The following is a 23,649-nucleotide window of genomic DNA, read 5'->3' on the forward strand; positions in this document are numbered from 1 at the left end:
TTTCTGTTTCATTCCAATGACGACCTAACCTTGCCCTCACCATCTAAACAGTATCTACTCTTTTGTTCATGATTACAAACTACATTCATCAACTACTTTGTACGCATTTCTTGGGCACACCCTTCTATCTCCAGTTGAATTACTCCAGCTTGATCTTCTGAGATGGAATTATAAAATTTTTGTTTCTTTTCGTTGTTGAACATGGTCTAAAATCAAGTCTCTTACTTCCATCTGCTATATAAATGATTTCCCTGTTGAGAATGAACAAGTGAAGGATGTTTAATTCTGTTTGTTTTTTTTTAAAAAGGAATTATTTATAGAAATGACTGGTCTTCCTCCTCTTCTGTCTCACTAGAAACTTCCTTTAAGAATTTAGTCATATAATTAACTTTTCTATTCAAATATTTTCTTGTGTTGCCAACTTTACCAAGTATTTAAGGTGTGAATCCAGAATGAAACTTTGTTTACAGTGTAAGCTGAATAACTCAAACTTTTATCTTGGGTGGGGAGCAAAAACCAACTGACATATCCCTTTGTTTTCTTTTGCATTTTGTGCTTTTGTACTACTATTAGGTTCCAGACTTTCTGCCTGTTAAAGAGTACTTCCATAATCACAGGCTGGTACAGATATTGGCTTCACCGTTTATCAGAATAAGGATAGGTGGCTGTCCATGATACATCATTTATATTCTGCTTTGAGAGGTTAAGAAGGGGGGATAAAACATAAGTGTTTGGTTTGTTAATACTGCTGCTGTATAGCCGACCTGTATCACCAGTCTATTGAAGTGTGAAATGATACATGGCTTACTAATACCATAACTGTATCGATGTGTAGCTCTGTGTTTCCATATTTGGGTTATAACTCAAGTGCACTGAATTGCTGAACTGCCTGAACATAAAACAGGCCTCAAGAGAAGGGACAAATCAATTCAATTGCAAAACAGATGGCCTGTGCTAAGCAAGACTTGTCGTTTTGTGGAATCATAAAATCCCTACAGTGTGGGAACTCGTCATTTGGCCCATCAGATCTACACCGAACCTCCAAAGAGCATCACACCCAGACCCATTCCCTATCCTGTCCCTGAAACCCTGCATTTCCCATGGCCAATCTACCAAACCCCACATCTTTGGAATGGGAGGAAACCAAACCATTCGGAGTAAACCCAGGCAGAATGTACAAGCAGACAGATAGTCACCTGAGGGTGGAATCAAGCCCAGATCCCCAGCACTGTCAGGCAGCAGTACTAACCACTGAACTACCGTGCTGCCCCACTGATCAATAGTGCCACCCTTGTTTGGATGCTGTTGAGTGGGCCTATATTTTTGGGAGCATTGTAATGGGCTAGGTTTTGGATAGTAATACAGATTTTACTTTGGGGACAGCTGTAAAGGCCGACCTGTTATAGATATTATACATTACAGACTGGTAGCAGTGCCGTAGTAATGGAAGTACCACTTGCTGCTGTGCTTTGAGATGACAATTGTTCCTTAAATATTTTTTACCTAAAAGTAAGTCTAAGTAACCTACCTAATGTTTTCAGAAATTTAACCCTAAGTTCCTGATGGAAATAAGTGAGCATTTTCACTCAATTTTAGGGTCTGCCACATTTGTCATGGTCCATTTTATAAATGCCAAATGTTTAACATGAATCAATTAGCAAAATTATTCATTGTTCCATTAGTCTAACAGTTCATGTAGTGAAGCAGCAATGGAATATTTGTGTAAATTATGTTTTTATATAATCCATTTCACTTTATTTTGGTGTATCACTTTAAAAAAAAAGTTACACAGGTTTTTATTTGGGAAAGGATGCCATTTCTCAGTGTAGTGACAACAAGGTAGTGGGGTTTTAAAATATTCCTTTTCTCTCACAGTAAACTGTTTTGTCTTACAGGTCGTACGTTTCCAACACACCCTTATTTTGCTACTCCATTGGGTGCTGGCCAACTCTCTTTATATAATCTCTTGAAAGCCTACTCTCTGCTGGATCAGGAAGTGGGCTATTGCCAGGGCCTTAGTTTTGTAGCAGGAATCTTGCTACTACACATGAGTGAAGAAGATGCTTTTCATATGCTGAAGTTTCTCATGTATGATATGGGCTTGAGGAAGCAATATCGACCAGACATGATTATTCTACAGGTACAGTAGTTACATTGTGCTAGTTTTTAAATCCTAACCTGAATTAAGGTTTGAATAATTAAGTGACAAAAAGTGACTGAATAATAATAGCTGTTATTTTCTTAATTTTGATAGATTGGTTAAAATTGACTATTTTACATTCTAACGTTAATTCCATCATCAAATTCTCATAATTGGGAAGGAGAAAGCAGGGTAAAGATATATAATGTTCAACAGTCATAGGGAATGGTATCTACAATTTTGATAAGGATGATCAAAGAGACTGGAAATTTTTTAGAGGGAGATACAAACAATTTAGATAGAAGTGGGCATATAAATGGAAGGCAGCTGTACTTTCATAAATCTTTGAGGATAAACACTATCCCCTCAAAATGCGTCTCTGGTGTAGGGACGTGGTGTTTGGTGGTAGCACTAATGATCAGCCTCAATGATCAAATTGTGCGGGGAAGAGGGCAGGTCAGGCCTTCACTTGGTACCTGACAGAAATTGCACTCTGAAATTCTGAGAGTCCAGCAGTCTCCTGCCAGCCCTCTGGAAGGGTCCACATTTTATCGATTTTTTTTTCCCTCAGAGCTCAGCTAGTGAATAAAGAGGGGCAGGGGACTGCTTGAACTATCATGGGTTTTCAAGGCCTTTCACTTCATTGTGCCTTCCACATACAATTACAATCTACTTGGAGTTAATTTGACGTGTGTTATTAAAATCATCTTATTTGGGTTTGCAGATACAGATGTACCAACTTTCGCGACTCCTCCATGACTATCACCGCGATCTCTACTGTCACTTTGAGGAGAATGAAATTAGTCCCAGTCTTTATGCTGCCCCGTGGTTTCTCACCGTGTTTGCCTCTCAGTTTCCTTTGGGTTTTGTGGCCAGAGTCTTTGGTAAATGTCACTGTTTATTTTGTATTACAACTTAACTGCAGTAAAAGCAAAAAGATATGGCTGTTGCTGGAATTCAGTGATTTAACAAGAGAAAAAGATCACAACACAAATTATGCCATATAGTACGATGGTGCTGGTAAAAAGTTCAATTAGCTGATTGAAATGAATTCATCTGAACTGTTGTTCATCATCCTTATTTTAGAATAATAAATCTATAACACCCTTTTTAATTCTTTAATTTTACTCTGAATTGTTTCAAGTCGCAAGTTGTGTCACAAAATAATACAGCAGTTTATATTCCTAATGACTTCGTTGAATATGTTTTTATGCTTGCTTTGCAGATATGATTTTCCTTCAAGGGTCAGAGGTCATCTTTAAGGTAGCCCTAAGTTTACTGGGAAGCCACAAGCCACTAATTCTACAACATGAAAGTCTGGAATCAATAGTTGACTTTATAAAGTGCACTCTTCCCAACCTTGGACTAGTGCAGATGGAAAAAACAATTAATCAGGTATTAACGTAATTACTTGGATGATTCAAAAATGTATTGTTTTTACTTCTACATTTTCTCACTCCATACGTTTTGCTCAAGCGTTGTGCATTGTACATTTACGAGAAGCGGTTAGTTGTAGTTTCTGTGAGCAGAGAATTTGTTCATAGAATGACTGTGTGTTCAACTCTATGTAACTTGTCGACTCTCAGGGTGTTCTCCCTTAGGGTTAAAATACTGATTCCCATTTAATGTTGGCAGCAGACAGATAATGTTTTAGGATTTTTCCTGATTCTTGGAGTTCAAGGTCATTTCATGGGATACCACTGTCCACAACCAAGAAGAAAAGTGTATTGGGATGTTTGAAAGAAATAGATACACAAAATGCTGGATAAACTCCGACTGGGCAACGTTTATGGAAAGGAAGTAAACATTTTGAGTCCGGTATGACTCTTGTTGGTGATTAAATGGTGATGTGGCAGGAAAAGGAGCTTTTTGATGACTACATATACTGGCCTCTGGTTGGTCCCCAACTTCACAAGTTTAACAGCAGAGAGTTAGCCTCTGCAGTCTGGCCATTAATTGGTCACTTAAGGGAAATTCACCGTCAGGTTATTATTTTCTTCACAGTGCAGGCTTGTGACTCTTGTTTGAACCTGACGATGGGGGTTTCAAAGCCCACTGAGAAAATCCAGCCCCACACCTCCCACCCAAATGTAAGACTAGCAGCTACTAGGACATTGGTGGGGCCTCTTCTGGAATACTGTCCCGTTCTGGTCTTCCAGTTATAGAGATTTATCAGGTTGTTGCCAGGTATGGAAAGTTTGTATTATAAAGAAAGGCTGAATAGGCTAGGATTTTATTCACTGGAGCTTAGGAGGTTGAGAGGCGAACTGATAGAAGTTTATAAAATAATGAGAGTTACAGATAGAGTTAATGGTAGTTGTCTTTTCCCTAGGATGGGGGATTTCAAGACTGAGGGCAGGTGTGGGGGGGGGGCACATTTTTAAGATGAGAGGAGAGAGATTTAAAAAAGACACAAGAGGCAAATATTTTACACATGAGGTGGTTTGCGTATGGAATGAACTTGCTGAGAGAGTGGTGGATGCGGGTGCAATTACAATGTTTAAAACACATTTGGATAAGTACGTGAACAGTAAAGGTTTGGAGGGATATGGTCCAGGAGGAGGCAGATGGGACTAATTTAGTTTGGAATTATGTTTGGCAAGGACCGAAGGGTCTGTTTCCATGCTGTATGACTCTTGACAACAGTAATAAGTCCACAAGGGTAAATTTCCCACGTAAAGTAATCTTTTTTTTCTGACTGTGTCTGTCATTTTTACTGATGTTGGGAATATTTGGCCTCTGCTATCTGACTGAGGAACAAAGTAGGAGAGGGGCATTGTGATGCAGTAAAATGTCTACGTGCTACATCTCTGACCCAAGGACTGCTCAGGTACCAGAGACAGGTTCCCAGCTTCTGCTGGAGAACCAGGCCAGACTGAAATCAGTGACTGGCTGCAGGCTGCCCCTCAGTTCTGTGTGGGGGCCAAAAAAAAACCTGTTTTTATATATTGCATTTGCCAGTAGACATCTCAAAATGCTTTACAGCTAACAAAGTGCAGTAAACTTGATAACTGGCATCTATAGGACGAGGAGTATGCCAGTTAATCAAATATTCCAGATAATCAAGGTACGCAGTAAATCCTGACCAAGCAACAGCAACGTCCCTCAAAAGATCTTTGATTTTAAGTGGGTTGATGTTAATGCAGGGGTAGACACATCACTGTTATAGTTCATTGCCAGCATAAATACTCAACAGCACAGTACATCGCGGTATTTGAGGTATATAACTTTATCAAGAGTGCTGGTTGATAGGGTGCCGATTTAAACAAAGCTTGCTGGAACGTTTGAATGTAATCCTTCTTGTAATGTAGGAAGCACTGGAGCCAAGTTAAGCTCACCACGCTCCCACAGATAAAAATATAACAAGGCAGCCAGATAATGACTTTTTATGAAGTTGCGTGAAGGCTGAATACTCTCCAGGATAGTAGGAAGAATGCCCCTATTCTTTCTCAAAGTAGTGATATACTGTAGGATCTTTTACGTTCGTCTGAGAGGGCAGGCAGAATGTGGGTTTAAATATCTCATCTCATTAAATGCCTTCATCAGTGTAGCACTTCCTCTGCCCCGGATAGTTGCCTTGATTTTTTTTGTTCCTGAAGTTGTATCGTCCAAACCAATGTAAACATAATAACAGCAGGAGCACATTGCAACTTAATCCACATTTATTCCATAGTGGTTTGGAATGAATCCAAGAAAAGACTTTGGATTACAGTTCACTCCTCCCTGGCTCCTGGCGTATCCTGTTGAAACAGTGCAGCACAGCCTAATGCCTTTTAATTTTTAAATTATTCTTGCTTTGGGTTAGGTGCACGAGCTTCTATAGCATGCAGCAATAGACTGACCTGAACTATGTTAGCTCTGTGATGTGGTTTGTTTTTGAATTTAATGTTACTGCTGTGTGCAAGCAGTAAGTGGTGGCTGACTGCTTTGCCTTGGGGAGTACAAAGTTAAAAATCACACAGCACCAGGTTATAGTCCAACAGGTTTATTTGGAAGCACTAGCTTTCAGAGCACTGCTCCTTCATCAGGTGGTTGTGGAAAATAAGATTGCAAGACGCAGAATTTATAGCAAAAGTTTACAGTACGATGTAACTGAAATTGTATGTTGTAAAAGACTCGGATTGTTTAAGTCTCTCATCTTTTAGAATGACCATGTTGTTTTCAGTTCTTTCATATGTAACTCACATATACTTGCATATAATCTCACACACACTCCCACACACACCCTCTCACAGACACTCGACCTTCCTCCCCCACCCCCAGCACGCGCACACACACACACACACACACACATATATATATATATATATATATTTGTGGGGTGAACTAGTACTTGCAGAATTACATTTTACTTTGCTCAAAAACTGCATGAATCCATGTAAGATTCTGTAAATCCATTTTTTAGATTAGAATCAGTCTGTCCATTGTAGCACAGACAGCCTCATACAGGGCAACTAATACCTTTGATACATTACCTGGGCCGACATGACTCTAATTGTTAAAGTTCATTTGACAATGTAACTTTTTTAAAAAGTTTTGTGATTTACATATGAAACAACTAAAACCAACATGGTCATTCTAAAGGATGAGAAACTTCACAAACAATCCTGATCTTTTCAATATATAATTTCAGTTACATCACATTTTAAACTTTTGCTATAAATTCTGTGACTTACAATCTTATTCTCCACAGCTACCTGATGAAGGGGCAGCGCTCCGAAAGCTAGTGCTTCCAAATAAACCTTTTGAACTAAAACCTGGTGTTATATGATTTTTAACTTTGTACACCCTAGTCCAACACTGGCACCTCCAAATCTTGCCTTGGGGAAGGAGGAAAAAATGTAAGATGTTCTAATACGCCTTTCACGTTCTGATTTGAAGGTAGAAACCTAAATATAAGGAGAGGAAGAGATATGTCAGTTTTCAGTAGATGGGATAGAGTTCATATCGCACATGGAAGCCTTTTATGTCCATGCAGAAAGGAAGTGCAGTAGAACCGCCCCCGCCCCCCCATATCCACGGATTCAGTTTCTGTGGTTTCAGTTATATGCGGTTTACCCCGCCCCAAAAAAATCACATGGAACATTCCACAAATAATTCCAGGGGGCTGCTGGGGCGGTAACTTCGTTCTCCATTTAAATGATAGGGTTTGCTACTATCTGCAGTTTCCGGCATCTGTGGTATGCCTTGGAACATATCGTCTGCGGATACGGGGTGCGAGGGTCACCTATACTGAATTCGGGTGAAAAGCACGTCAATCACGTAGCATGTACCTAGCACCATGTGAGTTTGCTGGTTATACCGGGGTGCAAAAATAAATACAACAGAAGTATTTAAGAAGGAACAGGAAAAAACATCTGAACCACAAGCAATTGATTGACAGATCAAGTACTGAATGGTCTGCTTTTGCTTTCGAACACTGAGATGTGGCTTTCGGCATGATGACAACATTCAGATCAATTCTTCTACAAAAGCAGACCTAGGAGGCCACCTGATTCAAGTCCCTTCTTAATATTTCATAGATTTCTCCATAAATTTCAATCAAATAAAACACTGAAATACTTGATGAGAATTGCTACTGTAGCTCTGGCTGAAGTTTTCACTCATTTTCCCCCCCTAACTTAACCCTTCACAGTGAGTTAGATTATTATAATTTTCCAGGTTGTCTCTGATCATTGTCTGGTAGCTATGTGCTCTTTTCTGAATTATTTAAAACTTAGGGCATAGTTTCACAGCCTGTAGACTATGGTGAAGTGCATCGTGGTGAGGTGCATTGTTTATTATAGAACGCTTAGAAGTGAAGTGTGATTATTAACATATCCTGTGAGGAAGATTATTCTTGGAGATTGAAGAATAATTGTCCACATGTTTCATGGACCGGTCTACGAACCGCTCCCACCCTCAAATAGATTTTCCCTTTCCCATTTAATCATGCCATGTCTTTCCCCAGAGGTTACTGGAATTATGGAATAGAAATAGATCAGTGTCCCTTGCAGGGAACAGGGAAAGCAACTGTCTACCTCCTTCCAATTAATTTTCCACTCTTCCCTTTGTCTTCTATTTTGTTTAACTACAGGCCCATCATTTGCAGATTTAATGTAAAATTCTCTCATTAAGGTCATTCTTCCCTAAAGGCTCTTTTATAATTAATTAACCCTTCCTTATTACATAAAAGATTTAAAGTAGTAAGTCTGGGGCTGGTTTCTCAAAAAATGTTTTCAGAAACCATGTATGCATTCAGAAGATCTATCCTTCATAATATATATGCTAATTAGGTTGACCCAGTCGACATGTAGCTGTAATTATAATATTACTCTTGTTACGTTCACTTTAACTTCCTGATTCATAGAGTGCTCTTCGTTGCCACTATGGTGGGCTGTAACCCACACATACCAATGTTTGCTGCTGCTATTTGCTGTTTCTTAGCTCCACTTAAATGATTTTACATCTTGAATTTGTAATCCAAGGTCCATTCTCACTAATGTACTGGTTAGCACGACCTATTGTCCTTTTCTTATCTTCTTCCGAAATGTGGAATACCCTTGATTGTTCACTTACCTGCCTTGATTAGCCTGTTGTCACATCTCTGTAACAGCTGTTTCATCATATCTGCTTACATCTGTCTGTGCCATCAATTCATCCACCTTGCTGAGGATGCTGTGTGCATTCAGCTAGGATCATGTCTTTTTTTTAAAATTATTTCACAACCTCTTGCCTTATCTCCAAGACCACTGTAAAGTTTGAACCTTCAGTTTGAGGTTGGCAGTAAGAAGCTATTAGTTCCCTTAATCCAACTTTATTTTGTTTGCCTCGTTCTCTACCTTTAATTTAACAAATCTTCCCGTATCTGATCCCTCACCCCCTACTGGTTAGAAAACCATCCTAGTTATACACCCACTAGAACAGCTGTTCCAGGTGAAGGCCATCTTAACATTTTGCTAGACTGGTGCCAGTTCCACTGGAGCCAAAACCTATTTCTCCCAAACCAATCTTTGAACCACACATTTAGTCTTCTAATACTATTGCCTTCCTCTAATTTGATCTTCATTCAGGTAATAATGGGGCTCTGCTTTTTAATTTAACCCCTAAACGTTTATACAGAATCCCTTTCCTAGTCTTAGATATATGTATGTTTGTCTATTTTGAAAAACTGTTTCTTGCCCCTCCCACTGTAAATTCCTTTCCAACTTAAAGCTGCATTTCTGAAATATGGCAAAGGGTAGGCAAGACAACATCCTGGGATTCATGCTGTTCACTATGCAGCATGGTGTCTGTTTCCTTGATGACTACATTGATCCCACTACTGCCATATCCCAGTTAACTCCCCTCGTTTGTAGGTGTTCCGATGCTTCATTGCTCTGGTCAGTTTGCTCATCCATCCTGAAACCTCTTCTTTCATTAACATCAGCTGCAAGATCCTCGCCATGTTGGACCTGCATCCTTTTAAAGGTTCCCAGATCTAGATTTGTAGATTAGCCATGGCTTGTCAGAATATCAAATTTGACTGAAATCCATCTCTTGGATTTTAACATATTTTATTTACAAACAAGGCTGATTAACAAACAAGGTTGAAAACATTTCCAGTACCCACCTTCAGTGGCACAGGTAATGGATCTGATTTTAAAAATCTGTTTCTCTTTTTGCAAGTTATCCTTCAGGATATGTCATTTTGAAATTTGTTTTTTTATAGATAATATAGAAAAGGGGAAATAAGGGATGCATTTTTCAGTAGAAGTTCCTGTTGTCTGCTAAACTAATTGCACAGTGATATTCAAGTTGTTGGAATTTTTTATTTATTTATTAACATTATTAAATGGGAAGCCGCTGCTATGTTTTTGCCAGCCTGTGGAAATTGTTTACGTACAAAGAATATACTACCGGTAATTCAATCTTTTTGTATCAGGGTCACTTTTAATTTTTATTCTGGAAAGTGGGTAAAAACAATGACTGCAGATGCTAGAAACCAGATTCTGGATTATTGGTCCTGGAAAAGCACAGCAGTTCAGACAGCATCCGAGGAGAGGTAAAATCAATGTTTCTGGCAAAAGCCCTTCATCAGGAAGGAGAAAGTGAGGTCTGCAGATGCTGGAGATTAGAGATGGAAATGTGTTGCTGGAAAAGCGCAGCAGGTCAGGCAGCATCTAGGGAACAGTAGAATCGACGTTTCGGGCATTAGCCCTTCTTCCTGAAGAAGGGCTAATGCCCGAAACGTCGATTCTACTGTTCCCTAGATGCTGCCTGACCTGCTGCGCTTTTCCAGCAACACATTTCCATCCCTTCATCAGGAATACAGGCCTGTATTCCTGATGAAGGGCTTTTGCCCGAAACGTCAATTTTACTGCTCCTCAGATGCTGTCTGAACTGCTGTGCTTTTCCAGCACCAATAATCCAGAATCTGGTTTCTAGCATCTGCAGTCATTGTTTTTACCCACTTTTAATTTGGAGCAATGACAAAATATTTCAGCTACATCTTTGCGTAAGGAAGAAGTTAAAGTTACAAAAGGGAGGAAACAAGTTACTAATTGGGTAACTCATTGAAAAAAACACTAAAGGATTTTTTTTGTTATATTAGAAATGATCTGTGTTGATCTGTCTAGGTGTTTGAGATGGACCTTTCCAAACAGCTGCAAGCCTATGAGGTTGAATACCATGTTCTTCAAGATGAGCTAATAGATTCTTCAGCTGCCATGAGTGACAACGAACGATTAGAAAAATTGGAAAAAAATAACAACTGCTTACGCAAGCAAAACAGTGATCTACTGGAAGAACTTGAGGTTAGTCAAATGAATTTTGAACAAAATATTACAAATCTTCTGTTCACATTGTTGCTGTAGACAGAGGAATGCTGCTGAAGCCTTTTGTCAAGAATGCCAAATTTCAAATGAAAGGAACAAAGGGATGGTGATTAGTTGACAGGTCTACCCAGACTGGCTGAACCATTACCATGGAGAAAGCAAAGAGAAGAATATTTTCCCCAAACTCCGTAAAGGCACAAGGCTTGAACATTTTTTTTGTTTCAGAAAGCAGACCCTTGTAAAGGAATATATAAAGTCACTAGCAAGCATATATGAACCATGTTATATTAAATTAATTGGATGGTGTTGAAGTTGAACACCAATGCCTGGGACATGCAGCATATGCACGTGGCATCACAGGTACACTGAAAGTAGAAAGACAAAGTATCTCAGATACTTGAATAAATGATTAAGCTCGCCATTTTATTCTTTATTGTGCAATAACTACACACACAGTGTTTTCTACTAACTGGGTACTGCAATTAGTCCAAAATGGCACACTGCACATTTCACAATTACATACATGGTCATGTAAAAGATTTGTGTCCTGGTACATAGGCCCCCTATCCCAGCAAATGGCTGTTTGAAGCACAGCACATGTTGTTTTGGCTGTCCACAATAGGCAAAGTGCAGACCATACTCAGACAGCCCACTACCACAAATTTCAAAATAAAACCCCTGCTCGAGATGTGGTTGGGTAATACTTACTGAATAGTCCTGAGTTTGCAAATTGGTAGACTTACAATCATTTTTAAGATAATCAATCAAACTAACTTAAACTTAGTACATGTGGCATGCATTCATTTGTGGAGACCTGTTGTCTGTAAAGAGAATGAATACATTGAAGCATTGAAATTGTTTTGAGTGACTGGGAACTAGTGGAGAGTATAGTTCTCCATTGCTTTTATCATTAAAATACCTCAAATAATCAGTCAACTTGACAACTAATCAGCACCCTTGTCATCTGAAGTATAAATTATTGCAATTGTTTGAAATTTGGCACTCTTGCATTGGTCCTGATAAGTGCAAGATAAAAGCTTTGGGCAATATGTCAATTTTCAGTGGTATTCAAGTGCTGTACTATCGACCACTAATACTTTTGATAATGTGACAGTCTAACAGTAAAATGTACAAACATGATATTACAGGGCAACTATAGTAAGGAATTTTGTATTCTATAGCATCATGCTCATGGCAAGACTTCAATTTTATATGTGTAATTGTTTATGGAAAAATGTATAGGCTGGTGATGCAGTTATATGTAAGGCAAGCTTGAGAAATTCCATTAGACTACTGTTGTATCCTGATGACTAGCTGAAGTGTTGCTTTGACAGAAATCTTTGCTGCTTGCCTTCTCTGGGAAAACTGAATGATTTTAGGAGTTAAAAGGCTGTGGACCTAGACCCAAAGTAGTATTCAATAATACAATTGACAGATAATCCAAGAGAGTATTAATATCAAAGAACTTGGAACAAAGACAGGGTCTGGTAGCTGACTTTATAATCTTGCTATCTGGACTAATAAGGACTAATGATTCTGAGAAATTAGTTCGAATCCCACCATGGTGGAAAAGAACTTAAATATAGCTATGTAAATAAATCTGGGAGAGTCATCTACTGACCATAAAACACCTGGATTTGTATGAAAGGACTCCTGCTTCATTGACTTTTGGGAAGCGCATCTGCTATTCCGAACCAGTCTGGCCTGTATGCAACTCTAAACCCACATCAGTGTGGTTGACACTTGACTGACTATAGCAAGTTTTTCAATTTGTGCTGAAGAAAGTGAAACCCATATCACATGAATGTTATTTATAGTAAAATTAGATGGGAACCAACCAAGCATGTTCTGATTGCATCATTGTTACAGATTTGCGGTTCCTATACTCAAGTCCGCACCAAAACCTGAAAGCTGGTTGATATCTTGGTGACATTTGAACGGAGGCTTCCCTCTCCTGTGCCTGTAAAATATCCAGAGTACAGCAGTGAGGTTTCCCTTACCTGAACTGCAATAATCTCTCTGTGGGCTATCTCATTGTTGTTTGTCAGATCATGTGTATTAATTACCAGTTGCCAAGTCTCTGGATACTTTCATGAAAGAGATGGATAAACCTCTTAAAGGTAATGGAATCAAGGGTTATGGGGATAAGGCAGGAACAGGATACTGATTGTGGATGATCAGTCATGATCATAATGAATGGTGGTGCTGCCTCGAAGGGCTGAATGGCCTACTTCTGCACCTATTGTCTTTTCCCTTCATTACAGGACTGCTTATCCATTGAAAATTATTCCTTAGTTGTCAAATATTTTTTGACTGTTAAGAGATTGTACAAGTCATTATAAATGTGAATTTCTTTTTGTCCTGAAAGGTCGCTCATAGCAAAATTGAGAGCCTGGAAGCCACAGTGAAGACCTTGCTGTCCAATGAAGGAAGGTTGAAGCAAGTCATTTGTACCTTAGAGCTGGAAAGAGCGGCGCTTCTGGCTGCAGTTGAAGAATTTCAAAAGCAGGTTCCCAGCACTGAACCCGCTGATAACAGAACACTGTCTGAAGCACAAGAACATGATTGATTGTAAAATCTGATGCACTTTACAGAAGAGAAAACAGATTTTTTTTAAATGAATTCGGTAAGCCAGTGGGATTTTCTGATTCCTTCACAACAAGAAAGATCCATATTTGGATCTATTCAAAGGCACAACAATGTCCAGCAACACAGTGACAATATGAATCACTGGATCATCCCCTACTGTTAAAGACCGATCAAGAGAGATTCCTTTCTCCGAGAATTGTGTGATACCTAATGGTTGCACCCTTTTTTTCCCCACAATGTAACCAATAGATTTGGATACAGTGTTTGCAGTGTTCACCATAGTATCTTGTATACAGATACAATTTAGAGTGACTCCTATACTTGTAGTAAATTGTTAATGTTGAAAGGTTTTGACCTGGAGCTTTACTTCCTGGCTGGTTGCTCCATTTCAGGTGGTTTAAAAAAAACTATTCTAAACTTCCTTTGGCCATTAATTGGGCATTTTGCTTTACTTTCCATAATTCACTTAATATAAGTAGAGTTTTTGTTTGTGGACAAAGCAGGATTTCATTTTTACAATTCTTACAAAAGCATTTTTACACTTTGGTTATCTCTTTAGATTGATTCCATCTGATATAAACCATTTGGGAAATAACAAAACCTGTTACAGCTCAGTTAATCTTGAACAGTCCAATCACTGAGCAGTGACAAAAGAAAACTGAGAAGCAAGGAGAGATCAGACTTCCACTCTTTGACAAATATTGCTTTGTGAAAATATTAGGAGGAGGATAGAAGAGGGAGAGACAGAGTCTTTGAATCAGTGGTATTAGGGTATTATGTGGACCTGTTTCTGGGGCCATTAACATATTAATGTATATTAATGTCCCCAACAGTTCGATTTCAGTATTATTTTTTCAATAAACATTGCAATTTATTAATTTTCTCTACTGCTCTGCTACCCCATGAGTCTGGGGTCAATGAGCATCTGTGCTTTGACAGTTGTATCTTCCATGTTACAGCTGCTGACTTTATTTTAAATCTATGTATCACACAGGCAAGAGTTGCACCATGTATTTTTTTAAAGAATCCAGTCAAAAAGAATTGTTAGGATCACGTTGCTTTGGTTTCTCATCTCTCTCACTCACACTCTCTCTCTCGCTCGCTCGCATTCTCTGTCTTGCTTGCTCCCTTGCACTCTGTCTCTCCCTCACTCCAACTCTCACTCTCTCGTCATTCCCAAATTGAAGTGGTGACGTTGAACAGAAAAACAAAGGAAGAATAAATTACATGAATCATTCAAACAAAAACAGCTGGTGGCATTTATGTTGTTCCACTCATACCTTTGAGCACCTCTGCACTCAACAATTACAAATCACTCTGGTTCCAGATGTAGTGGTGAAGCGTTGAATTAGACAGACATTAGCTGATTTTTATATTTAAGTTTAAAAATAAATATTTCATTTTGTGAACAAAATTAATACTGGATTTAAAATATAAATTCAAATCGTCTCCAGGAAGTTATAAATGACAATACAAATAGAAGTATACAGGCAAATAGAAATTGCGATCCAAATTAACTGGCATTTTTATAATACTTGCATACCACAGTTGATAATATTTTATACTATGGATGGTGGTTTCTAGACCATCTTTTGTCATTGTCAGTATGTTACCATTACATGAATAGAAAGTGCTCAAGAAAGGGGCAAAATGTTAACCATGATTGTGTAACAATTATAGTTATTGATGACTATCATCGTGCTGCTGACAAGGCTTGCATTAGTGTTTACATTTGGTGAAATTCTAGTATCGAAAGCAAAACACCAAAGGTGACAATATTTTTTTCAAATGAGTTTTCCATTATGCGGGCATTTCATTCAACAGTGCAGTGCATCGGTATATTGATGAAATTGATTGTGCTTGACAATTGATTGAGTATTGAATGTGAACCTCTGACAACCAGTGAATATGAAGAGAATGAAAAAGCTGAAGGTTTACTCAATAGACTTGGAAATCCAATTAAACACAAGCTGACTTCTATTTTAAAAATTGAAAATCAGCATTTCAATACATTACTGTTTTTATTCTCTGTTTAAGCCAAATTGCTTGAGTTTAGAAACAATTAAAGCAATATTTGGTAGGGAAATTTGCATTAAACAGAATTGGTCTCTAACATGTTCAATAGATTGATTCCTGTTCTGCTTTCATTCTCTTTCATCCTTCACTAAGGCACTCCAGAGTTAAATGCTGAAAGGACAAGTGACTTTTCTTTGTCTATTGATCATTTGGATTATTCACAAACTAAATAGAAGAATGATGTCAAAATAAACCAACTAATTAGATAAATTGAACTGGTACAAATGCCAGCTGCATAGATTTTTCAATGAAGACTATATTCGAGGAGACACATGACATCATAATTGGACTGATAGCCCAAAGGCAATAAAAGTTCTTGCTATCCTTACCTGAAGGAACTCCTTAAAAGCAAAGGCAGTGTAGGTATTGAACATCATTCCAATGTTGAGATTCCAATGTATTTGAACACCAGCATAATTCTTTGTGTTTTACATGTTCATGTGCCTTCTTTGTATGATTCTGATTCCTCAGTTGTAAAATTGCATAATATGAGTGAGAGGAGCTCAATGGCACTCGGAAATGGTGTGCATTAAACAGATTGCCATAAAGCTGTGATTTTTTTTTTTGTTACCCATTCAATGGGTTTCTTTGCTGAAACACAACAGTTTGCAGTGGGTCTCAGTCAGATTTCTTTATAACTAGCCATGTGCCATAAATTAGTCAAAGACTGCCACTGTTTAGTGTCTATAAGCAAATAAACCACCAGCATTAGTGTGAGTTTAAAATGTAACTTAACAATACCTGCTGGTCTACGAATAAAGTTAGATTTGGATCTGGTTTATATTGATTGATAACAGGTCAAATAATGCTACTGTGAAACTCAAGATGGCTGGTATTTGCATTTCTGTTGGGTCTGCAGTGTTGTGTTTAACTTTAGTGTAATTCACTGTTGAGAATAGTCATACATTTCTATACTGTTACAGATCCAGTAAGAGAACTTGACACGTTTAGAATGTTTACACTGCCATCTCAAATTTGACAACATTTGCTCATTTTTCTTTGTAATATGCTATGTGGGCTTCAGTATTTTTAAAAGTGGAATATTGCTGCTGATTTTTTAGTAGTAATTATAAATGTTGCATCTGTGATATATGGCAAAGATGTCCCTGTGCCTAACTTCAGAAATTCTATGGGGTAGGGAAAGAGGGGAAGAGATGGATGCACCAAAGGAATTGGGCATGTGCAGAACTATAATAAAACACCATCCCTGTTTTTAGGTTTGAATTTTTAATTAATAAACTGTTTTGAATCACTAATTTCTTATTTGTTTTTGATTCATTTGTAAGTCTTGGATCCAAAAAGTATACAATGTACAATTGCTGGGATGTATCAACTGGGAGTCTCTGCTGTTAATCTCAGTAGATTTTCTGTGGGACAAGATGATGGAGTGTGTCCCTCAGTAACCAGGTAATGGAAGGTGCCTATGATATTGGGGTACATCTCAGGAAAAGCCTTTACAGATCTGGTGAAGGTTGCTGGGATAGGTTGGTTTTGAAACTCCCTCTCAAGGGTAGGTAGAGGATACACCCTGAAAATCCAAAGAAACTCAACATACGGTTGCAAATATATGCTTCATTTGCAGCTATTCTTTCTGATTATGACATTTATTTCTCCTTGCCATACTATTGGATCACTCATAATGAATCCTTGCAACTTGATGTCACCATGTACCTTTTCTGCCTGCCCTGTGAGGGAATTTAACTTGCTCATAAAAGTGAGGGTTTGGAGGTTATGGGTGTATCAGCTATAGCCACCCTCTCCTATCATTTTATAATGTGTTGTGTTTGTAATGGAAAGAGTGAGAATGCTCTCTGATTCTCATGAAATGCAGTCAAACCCAGATGTCAATAGGCAGGTTACAATGGCAAATGAAAGAAATAATATGAAATGAGGAATTATGTATGATGTGAGGCATTCAGAAGAATCACTGACAAGTCAATCCTGACGTTGAGATCTTGCAGTTCCTTGTGCATATTATTGCCTGATGTTTAATACAATATATTATTGCATATAGCTGAATGCTGTTGCTTGTCCTGATCTGTTGGGGTAATGAAATTTATTTCTGTGCTGAGTTCCTCTGTCTGTGCAAAGATTGATGTGGTACTTGGCTCTACCCATAGTAACAGAGAACTAAGTCTCGTACAGTGCAGAGAAGGCCCTTTGACTCACAAAGCCTGTACTGACGACCACTGTACAATCTCTACCAGGGGAGTATAGCAAGTGCGGGGGTAACTTAGGAAAGCAAAAAGGGTGCATGAAAGAAACCCTTGGAGGGTAAGATTTGGGAAAATCCTAAAATATTCTATAAGTATATCAAAGGAAGAGAGTAGCCAGGGAAGGAGTAGGGACCAAGAGGGCAGAGAAATCAAGGGCCAAAATCAAACAGAAGTGCATTGAAAATAATGGAAAAAGGACAAGTAATGTTAAGAAGATAAGCCGTAAGGCTTTGTGCCCTTAATGCACAGAGCATTCTTAATAGTGGATGAATTAATTAAGCAAATCGTTGGAAACCGGTATGATCTACGCAGAGGATTAGAGACATGACTGCAGGGTGACCAGGGATGGGAACTGAACTTTCAGGGAAATTCAATAGTTAGGAAGGACAAGCCAAAAAGGAAAGGCAGTGTAGTTGCATTGATGGTTAAAGTGGAAATTAACACAATAATTAAGAAAGGCATTAGCTCCAGTGATGTGGAATCTGATGGAGCTGAAAAACCCCAAGGGGCAAAAAGCATCAAACTGTAGGGGTGATGTTAGGAATGGCATTAGAGAGGAAAGAGATGCATGCCACAATTATAGCTGACTTTAATCTGTTTATAGGTTGGGCAATCAAATTAGTAATAATACTGTAAAGAAAGAATCCTGAAGCATATACAGGTTTCTGGAGCAATATGTTTGATGAGCCAATGAGAGAACAGACTATTGGGTAATGAGAAAGGAATAATTGACAATCGGATTGTACGGCCACTTGGAATGAATGACCATAATATAGTAAAATTCCCCATTGAGGTGGAGAGTGACAGTTGATTCTGAGACTAGGGTCATGAACCTAAATAGAGGAAAATATAGTGATATGAAACAGATTGGGGAACAATGCCTTTCCACCACCATCTCTTTAGGCAATGGCAAACATTCAGAGAGTACCTAGGTGAACTGCAACAATTGTTCATTCTCCTCTGGCGTAGAAGTAAAACAGGAAAAGTGGCCAAGCCATGGCTTACAAGGGAGATTAGAGATAGTATTAGATCCAATGAAGAGGCATAAAAATTGGCCAGAAAAATTACAGACCTGAGGAGTGGGACAGTTTAGAACTCAGCAAAGGAGGGCAAAAGGATCGGTTAAGAAAAGGAAAACAGTAAGTGAGCAAGCTTATGGGAACATAAAGATGGTAAAGGTTTTTATTGGTATGTGAAGATAAATGAAATGCTTTACAGTCAAGCAGGAATTTATAGTTGGGAACAAAGAAATGGCTGACCAACTAAATGCATTTTTTAATTGGGAACACCAGGTTTAGTGAGAGGGTGGAATGCAAGGAACTGAGTACAGAAATTCTGTGGGGGAAGTGGAGGAATTGAAGGCCAATAAATCAATTAAGATTATATTTGCTAGACTTTAGAAGGATGAGGGGTTGATCTCATTGAAACCAAAATAAGTAGCAGGAGTAGAGAGGATAGATATGGAAAGAAGGTTCCCAATGAGGGCAGAGACCACAACGAGGGGTCACAGTTTAAGATGGCATAAAATCTAAATCGAAATTTAGGACAGAGATGAGGTGAAATTTCTTCTCCCAAAGAGTGGTGAACCTGTGGAATACACTACCACAGAAAGCGGTCAAAGCCAAAACATTCCATGATTTCACAAAGGAGTTGGATAGAGCATTTGGGGCTAAAGGAATTAAAAGATGTGGGGAGAAAGCTGGAATAGGCTCCTGATGAAGGGCTCCAGCCCGAAATGTTAATTTTCCTGCTCTTCGGATGCTGCCTGACCTACTGTGCTTTTCCTGCAACGCATTCTCAACTCTGATCTCCAGCATCTGCAGAGCTCACTGTCTCCTACTGAGGTGGATGACCAGTCATGATCATAAGGAAAGGCGAATCCGGCTCAAGACCGAATGGCCTACTCCTCCTATTTTCTATAATTTTCACTTATTGTTCACAAAAAACATTTCTCTATATCCCTGAAGATAATGCAGGTTTTTAAGCTTTATTACAGTTTATGGCATTCCCACCACCATCCCCTCACACCCCAAACCTGCCCCAATGAACCATACTCTTTCTGCATAGTGAGCTTCCAGTCAGAGTTGGTAATAGAGCAGGGAGTCCACCTTGCATACTAAAAATAAGTTGTTTGAAATTTCCCTGAAGCCACTGTTGAGTCAGATGGATAGTGAGAAGCCCTTTCCTACTCTTCGTAATTCCCTTAAGGCTAATATCTATTTGGTATTTCAAAAGTTTTTACTTTGGCCAGTCCTCTTCACTGCCACTGAATAATAAAATAAAACTCACACGGGTCTCTACCAGTAACCAAGACATCCATTGTAAATTAACAAATATTGGGTTAACAGCAAAGGAAATGGAGCATAGTACACACTGCTGCCAGTTGTGCAGATGCTGGAGGGAGTGAAGTTGGAACATGTTTGGTGGGGTCCCATTCAAACAGGCTGCGTTGTCCTGGGTGGCATCAAACTTCCTGAGTGATACTGGTGCTGCACTTATCCAGTCATGAGAATATTCCATTACATTTCTGACTTGTAACTTGTAGATAGTGGTCAGGTTTTGAAGGGTCAGAGGTCGAGTTATACATTGCATGACTCCTAGCCTCTGACATATTCTTGTTGCTACAGTGTTTATTTGGCTGGTCTAGTCCAGTTTCTGGTCAACGGTAACCTCCACCATGTGAATAGTGGTGGAACTGAGTAATGGCAATGCCATTCCTGAGAGAGAGTGTCTCTGGCCAATACTTACGCAATATGCATATTACTTACCACTTATCAGCCAAAGCCTGAATATTGTCCAGGACTTGATTCTTTTGGAGACAGGCTGCTTCGGTATCTGAGGAATTGCAAATGGTACTGCAAATTGTCCAATCGTTGGTGAACATACCCAGTTTTTATCTGATGATGGACAGAAGATCATTGCTGAAACAGCTGAAGCTAGGCCTGTTTGGGCTCAGGACATGTCTCCAGTGCTGTGGCTGATATCATTGATCTCTCGCTGCCTTGGGCATCTTCCTATGTGTTAGGTATGATTCCAGCCTGTTGGGAGTTTTCCCCAATCCTCATTGACTCCAATTTTGCTCAGGCTCTTTGATGCCACGCTTGGTCAATTGCTGACTTCATGTCCACCGTAATCACATTCTTTCTCCTCTCAGGTTGTGCTCTTTGGTCCACACGTGAACCAAGTCTGTATTGAGGTCAGGAACTGAGTGGCCTTGACAACCCAAATTGGGTAAAAACAATGACTGCAGATGCTGGAAACCAGATTCTGGATTAGTGGTGCTGGAAGAGCACAGCAGTTCAGGCAGCATCCGAGGAGCAGGAAAATTGACGTTTCAAGCAAAAGCCCTTCATCAGGAATACAGGCAGAGAGCCTGAAGGGTGGAGAGATAAGTGAAAGGAGGGTGAGGGTGGGGAGAAAGTAGCATAGAGTACAATAGGTGAGTGGGGGAGGGGATGAAGGTGATAGGTCAGGAGGGAGGGTGGAGTGGATAAGTGGAAAAGAAGATAGGCAGGTAAGACAAGTCATGGGGACAGTGCTGAGCTGGAAGTTTGGAACTAGGGTGAGGTGGGGGAAGGGGAAATGAGGAAACTGTTGAAGTCCACATTGATGCCCTGGGGTTGAAGTGTTCCGAGGCGGAAGATGAGGCGTTCTTCCTCCAGGCGTCTGGTGGTGAGGGAGCAGCGGTGAAGGAGGCCCAGGACCTCCATGTCCTCGGCAGAGTGGGAGGGGGAGTTGAAATGTTGGGCCACAGGGCGATGTGGTTGATTGGTGCGGGTGTCCCAGAGATGTTCCCTCACCCGCTCTGCTAGGAGGCGTCCAGTCTCCCCAATGTAGAGGAGACCGCACCGGGAGCAACGGATACAATAAATGATATTGGTGGATGTGCAGGTAAAACTTTGGATGTGGAAGGTTCCTTTAGGGCTTTGGATGGAAGTGAGGGAGGAGGTGTGGGCACAGGTGTCACTGATCACATTATTGCTGAGCAGGTGCTGCTTGATAACACTGTTGTTGACATCTTCCATCACTTTACTGATGGGGCAGTAACTGGCTGGGTTGGATCTGTCCTGCTTTTTTACGTACAGGACTTGTGGGTAATTTTCCACATTGTTGGATGGTTGCCAGCGTTGTAACTGTGTTGTAACAACTTGGCTAGGGGCACAACTATACTGAATGACAAACACTCCGTACTTTTGCTGGAATTTTGTTTGGAATATCCAGTATCTCCAACTGATTCTTGATGTCACGTGGAGTGAAACAAATTAGCAGAAGATTGTTAGCTGGGATGCTAGAGACCTGAGGATGAGTTGCCTTGGCACTTTCGGCTAAAGATTATTATGAATGCTTCAAGTTTTATCTTTTCACTAATGTGCTGGGTCCCCTATTATTGACGATGGGAATGTTTATGGAGTGTCGCCGCCTCCAGTGAGTTGTTTAATTATCCACCATCATTTGTCTGACAGGACTGCATAACTTAGACAAATCTAACAGATCAGATCTATCAGTTTCTACCTACGCTGTTTGGCATGTCAATATTTCTGCTTTGTAGCTTCAGTATGTAGACCTCTCATTTCTAGGTGTGTTTTCCATTGAACCAGGCTTGCCCTCCTGGCTTGACTGGGCCATGTGGTTTAATACTGATTAAATCTTGCAGCTGATTTTACTGATTTTTAAAAATGATAGTGGTGAACTTTTAAGAACTTCTCCAAAAATGGGGGATTTCCTCTGTAATTTTTCCAATTTTTGTTTTAAGTGTAGTACTAGTTTAAATAATTCAGAACAAATTTAATGGTTCCATGGGGGGAGTTCCCTTGAAATAATGAATAGTAACATTTAAAGTGACCCCACAGATGCACAGTTTACGTGTCTGATTAGTTGTCAATTACTTGGTTAAAATTCTATCTCCCTCCTGGAAATGGAGTTCTAGGTGTCCAATGCAGTTTACACATGAGAAAACCTTTCAGTGTTCCCTTTTTATTGTTCCAAAATCCTCTGGGATCCATTCAGTTAATTGCACACAGTTTTCCTCTCTCCTCCAATTAATAAATTGCTCTGAGTCAAAGATGGCATAATGTTCAGGCAAGTAACATCACATTACATGTCTGTAGTGGAATGTTTTGTGGTTCTGCACAGCTGCTTTTCTTGAGATAGTTGAATTTGAACCAAAATAACCACGTTTTTAATATTTTATGCCCAGCACAGTTACGTCTTCTCCCATTCTTCTCTGATAGTTGATGCTTTTCATTATTTAGTCGTCACTCAAACCTTGTTCTAAATGTGAGAATCCACAAATTTACCATTCAGCCCGACAGCAACAAATAAAGCAGTGAGCAGTCGGGAATGCGAGTGGGACGATGAGAGTGTTAGTGAGGGGTAATCCTTTGGGCACGGAGGGTCTACCTTCCCAGGGGAAAGATGTCCAGTTTCGGAATTGCTTTTTTCCAGGAGTTTGATCCTGGTATGTGGTGTCTGCGTGGAGCTGGGGAGGAAGTGGATGCAAGAGGGGTGGTGAGGTTGGGGGGTGGGGGGGGTTGGAATGAGAAGGATGCTGAGGGGGAGCCAGTGAGTGTGGCTGGAGGTTCCAAAGATGGGTGGGCTTTGGGTGAAGGCAGCTTTCAGGGGGAGTGGTGGGGGGGTGCAGTGATCAGCCAGGTGTGCAGTTTAAATAATTAGAGTCCTTGAGATGTGCAGCATGGGAACAGACCCTTCGGGCCAATCTGTCCATGCCGACCAGATATCCTAACCCAATCTAGAACAAATCGAATGGTTCCATGGGGGGGAGTTCCCTTGAAATAATGAATGGTAACATTTAAACAGATGTAGAGTTTATATG

The 23,649-nt window shown here is 39.7% G+C and overlaps 1 protein-coding gene across 5 annotated transcripts in view; it reads left to right on the forward strand.

Moving 5' to 3' along the window:
* tbc1d1 (TBC1 (tre-2/USP6, BUB2, cdc16) domain family, member 1) overlaps positions 1 to 16,856 on the forward strand; it is a 293,630-nt gene extending 276,774 nt beyond the window's left edge. For all 5 annotated transcript variants that reach the window (XM_043693132.2, XM_043693142.2, XM_043693152.2 and 2 more), the window contains 5 exons: positions 1,896 to 2,140; positions 2,865 to 3,024; positions 3,366 to 3,535; positions 10,738 to 10,914; positions 13,304 to 16,856. In XM_043693132.2, the coding sequence (XP_043549067.1) occupies positions 1,896 to 2,140; positions 2,865 to 3,024; positions 3,366 to 3,535; positions 10,738 to 10,914; positions 13,304 to 13,504 (953 nt within the window). In that variant the 3' untranslated portion in view covers positions 13,505 to 16,856. The remainder of the gene's footprint in view (positions 1 to 1,895; positions 2,141 to 2,864; positions 3,025 to 3,365; positions 3,536 to 10,737; positions 10,915 to 13,303) is intronic.
* Positions 16,857 to 23,649: the final 6,793 nt, after the last annotated feature.

Source organism: Chiloscyllium plagiosum, unplaced genomic scaffold, assembly GCF_037043375.1.
Source record: "Chiloscyllium plagiosum isolate Xiang-an unplaced genomic scaffold, Cpla_swu_hap1 HiC_scaffold_1, whole genome shotgun sequence".
NCBI classification, from domain to species: Eukaryota; Metazoa; Chordata; class Chondrichthyes; order Orectolobiformes; family Hemiscylliidae; genus Chiloscyllium; species Chiloscyllium plagiosum.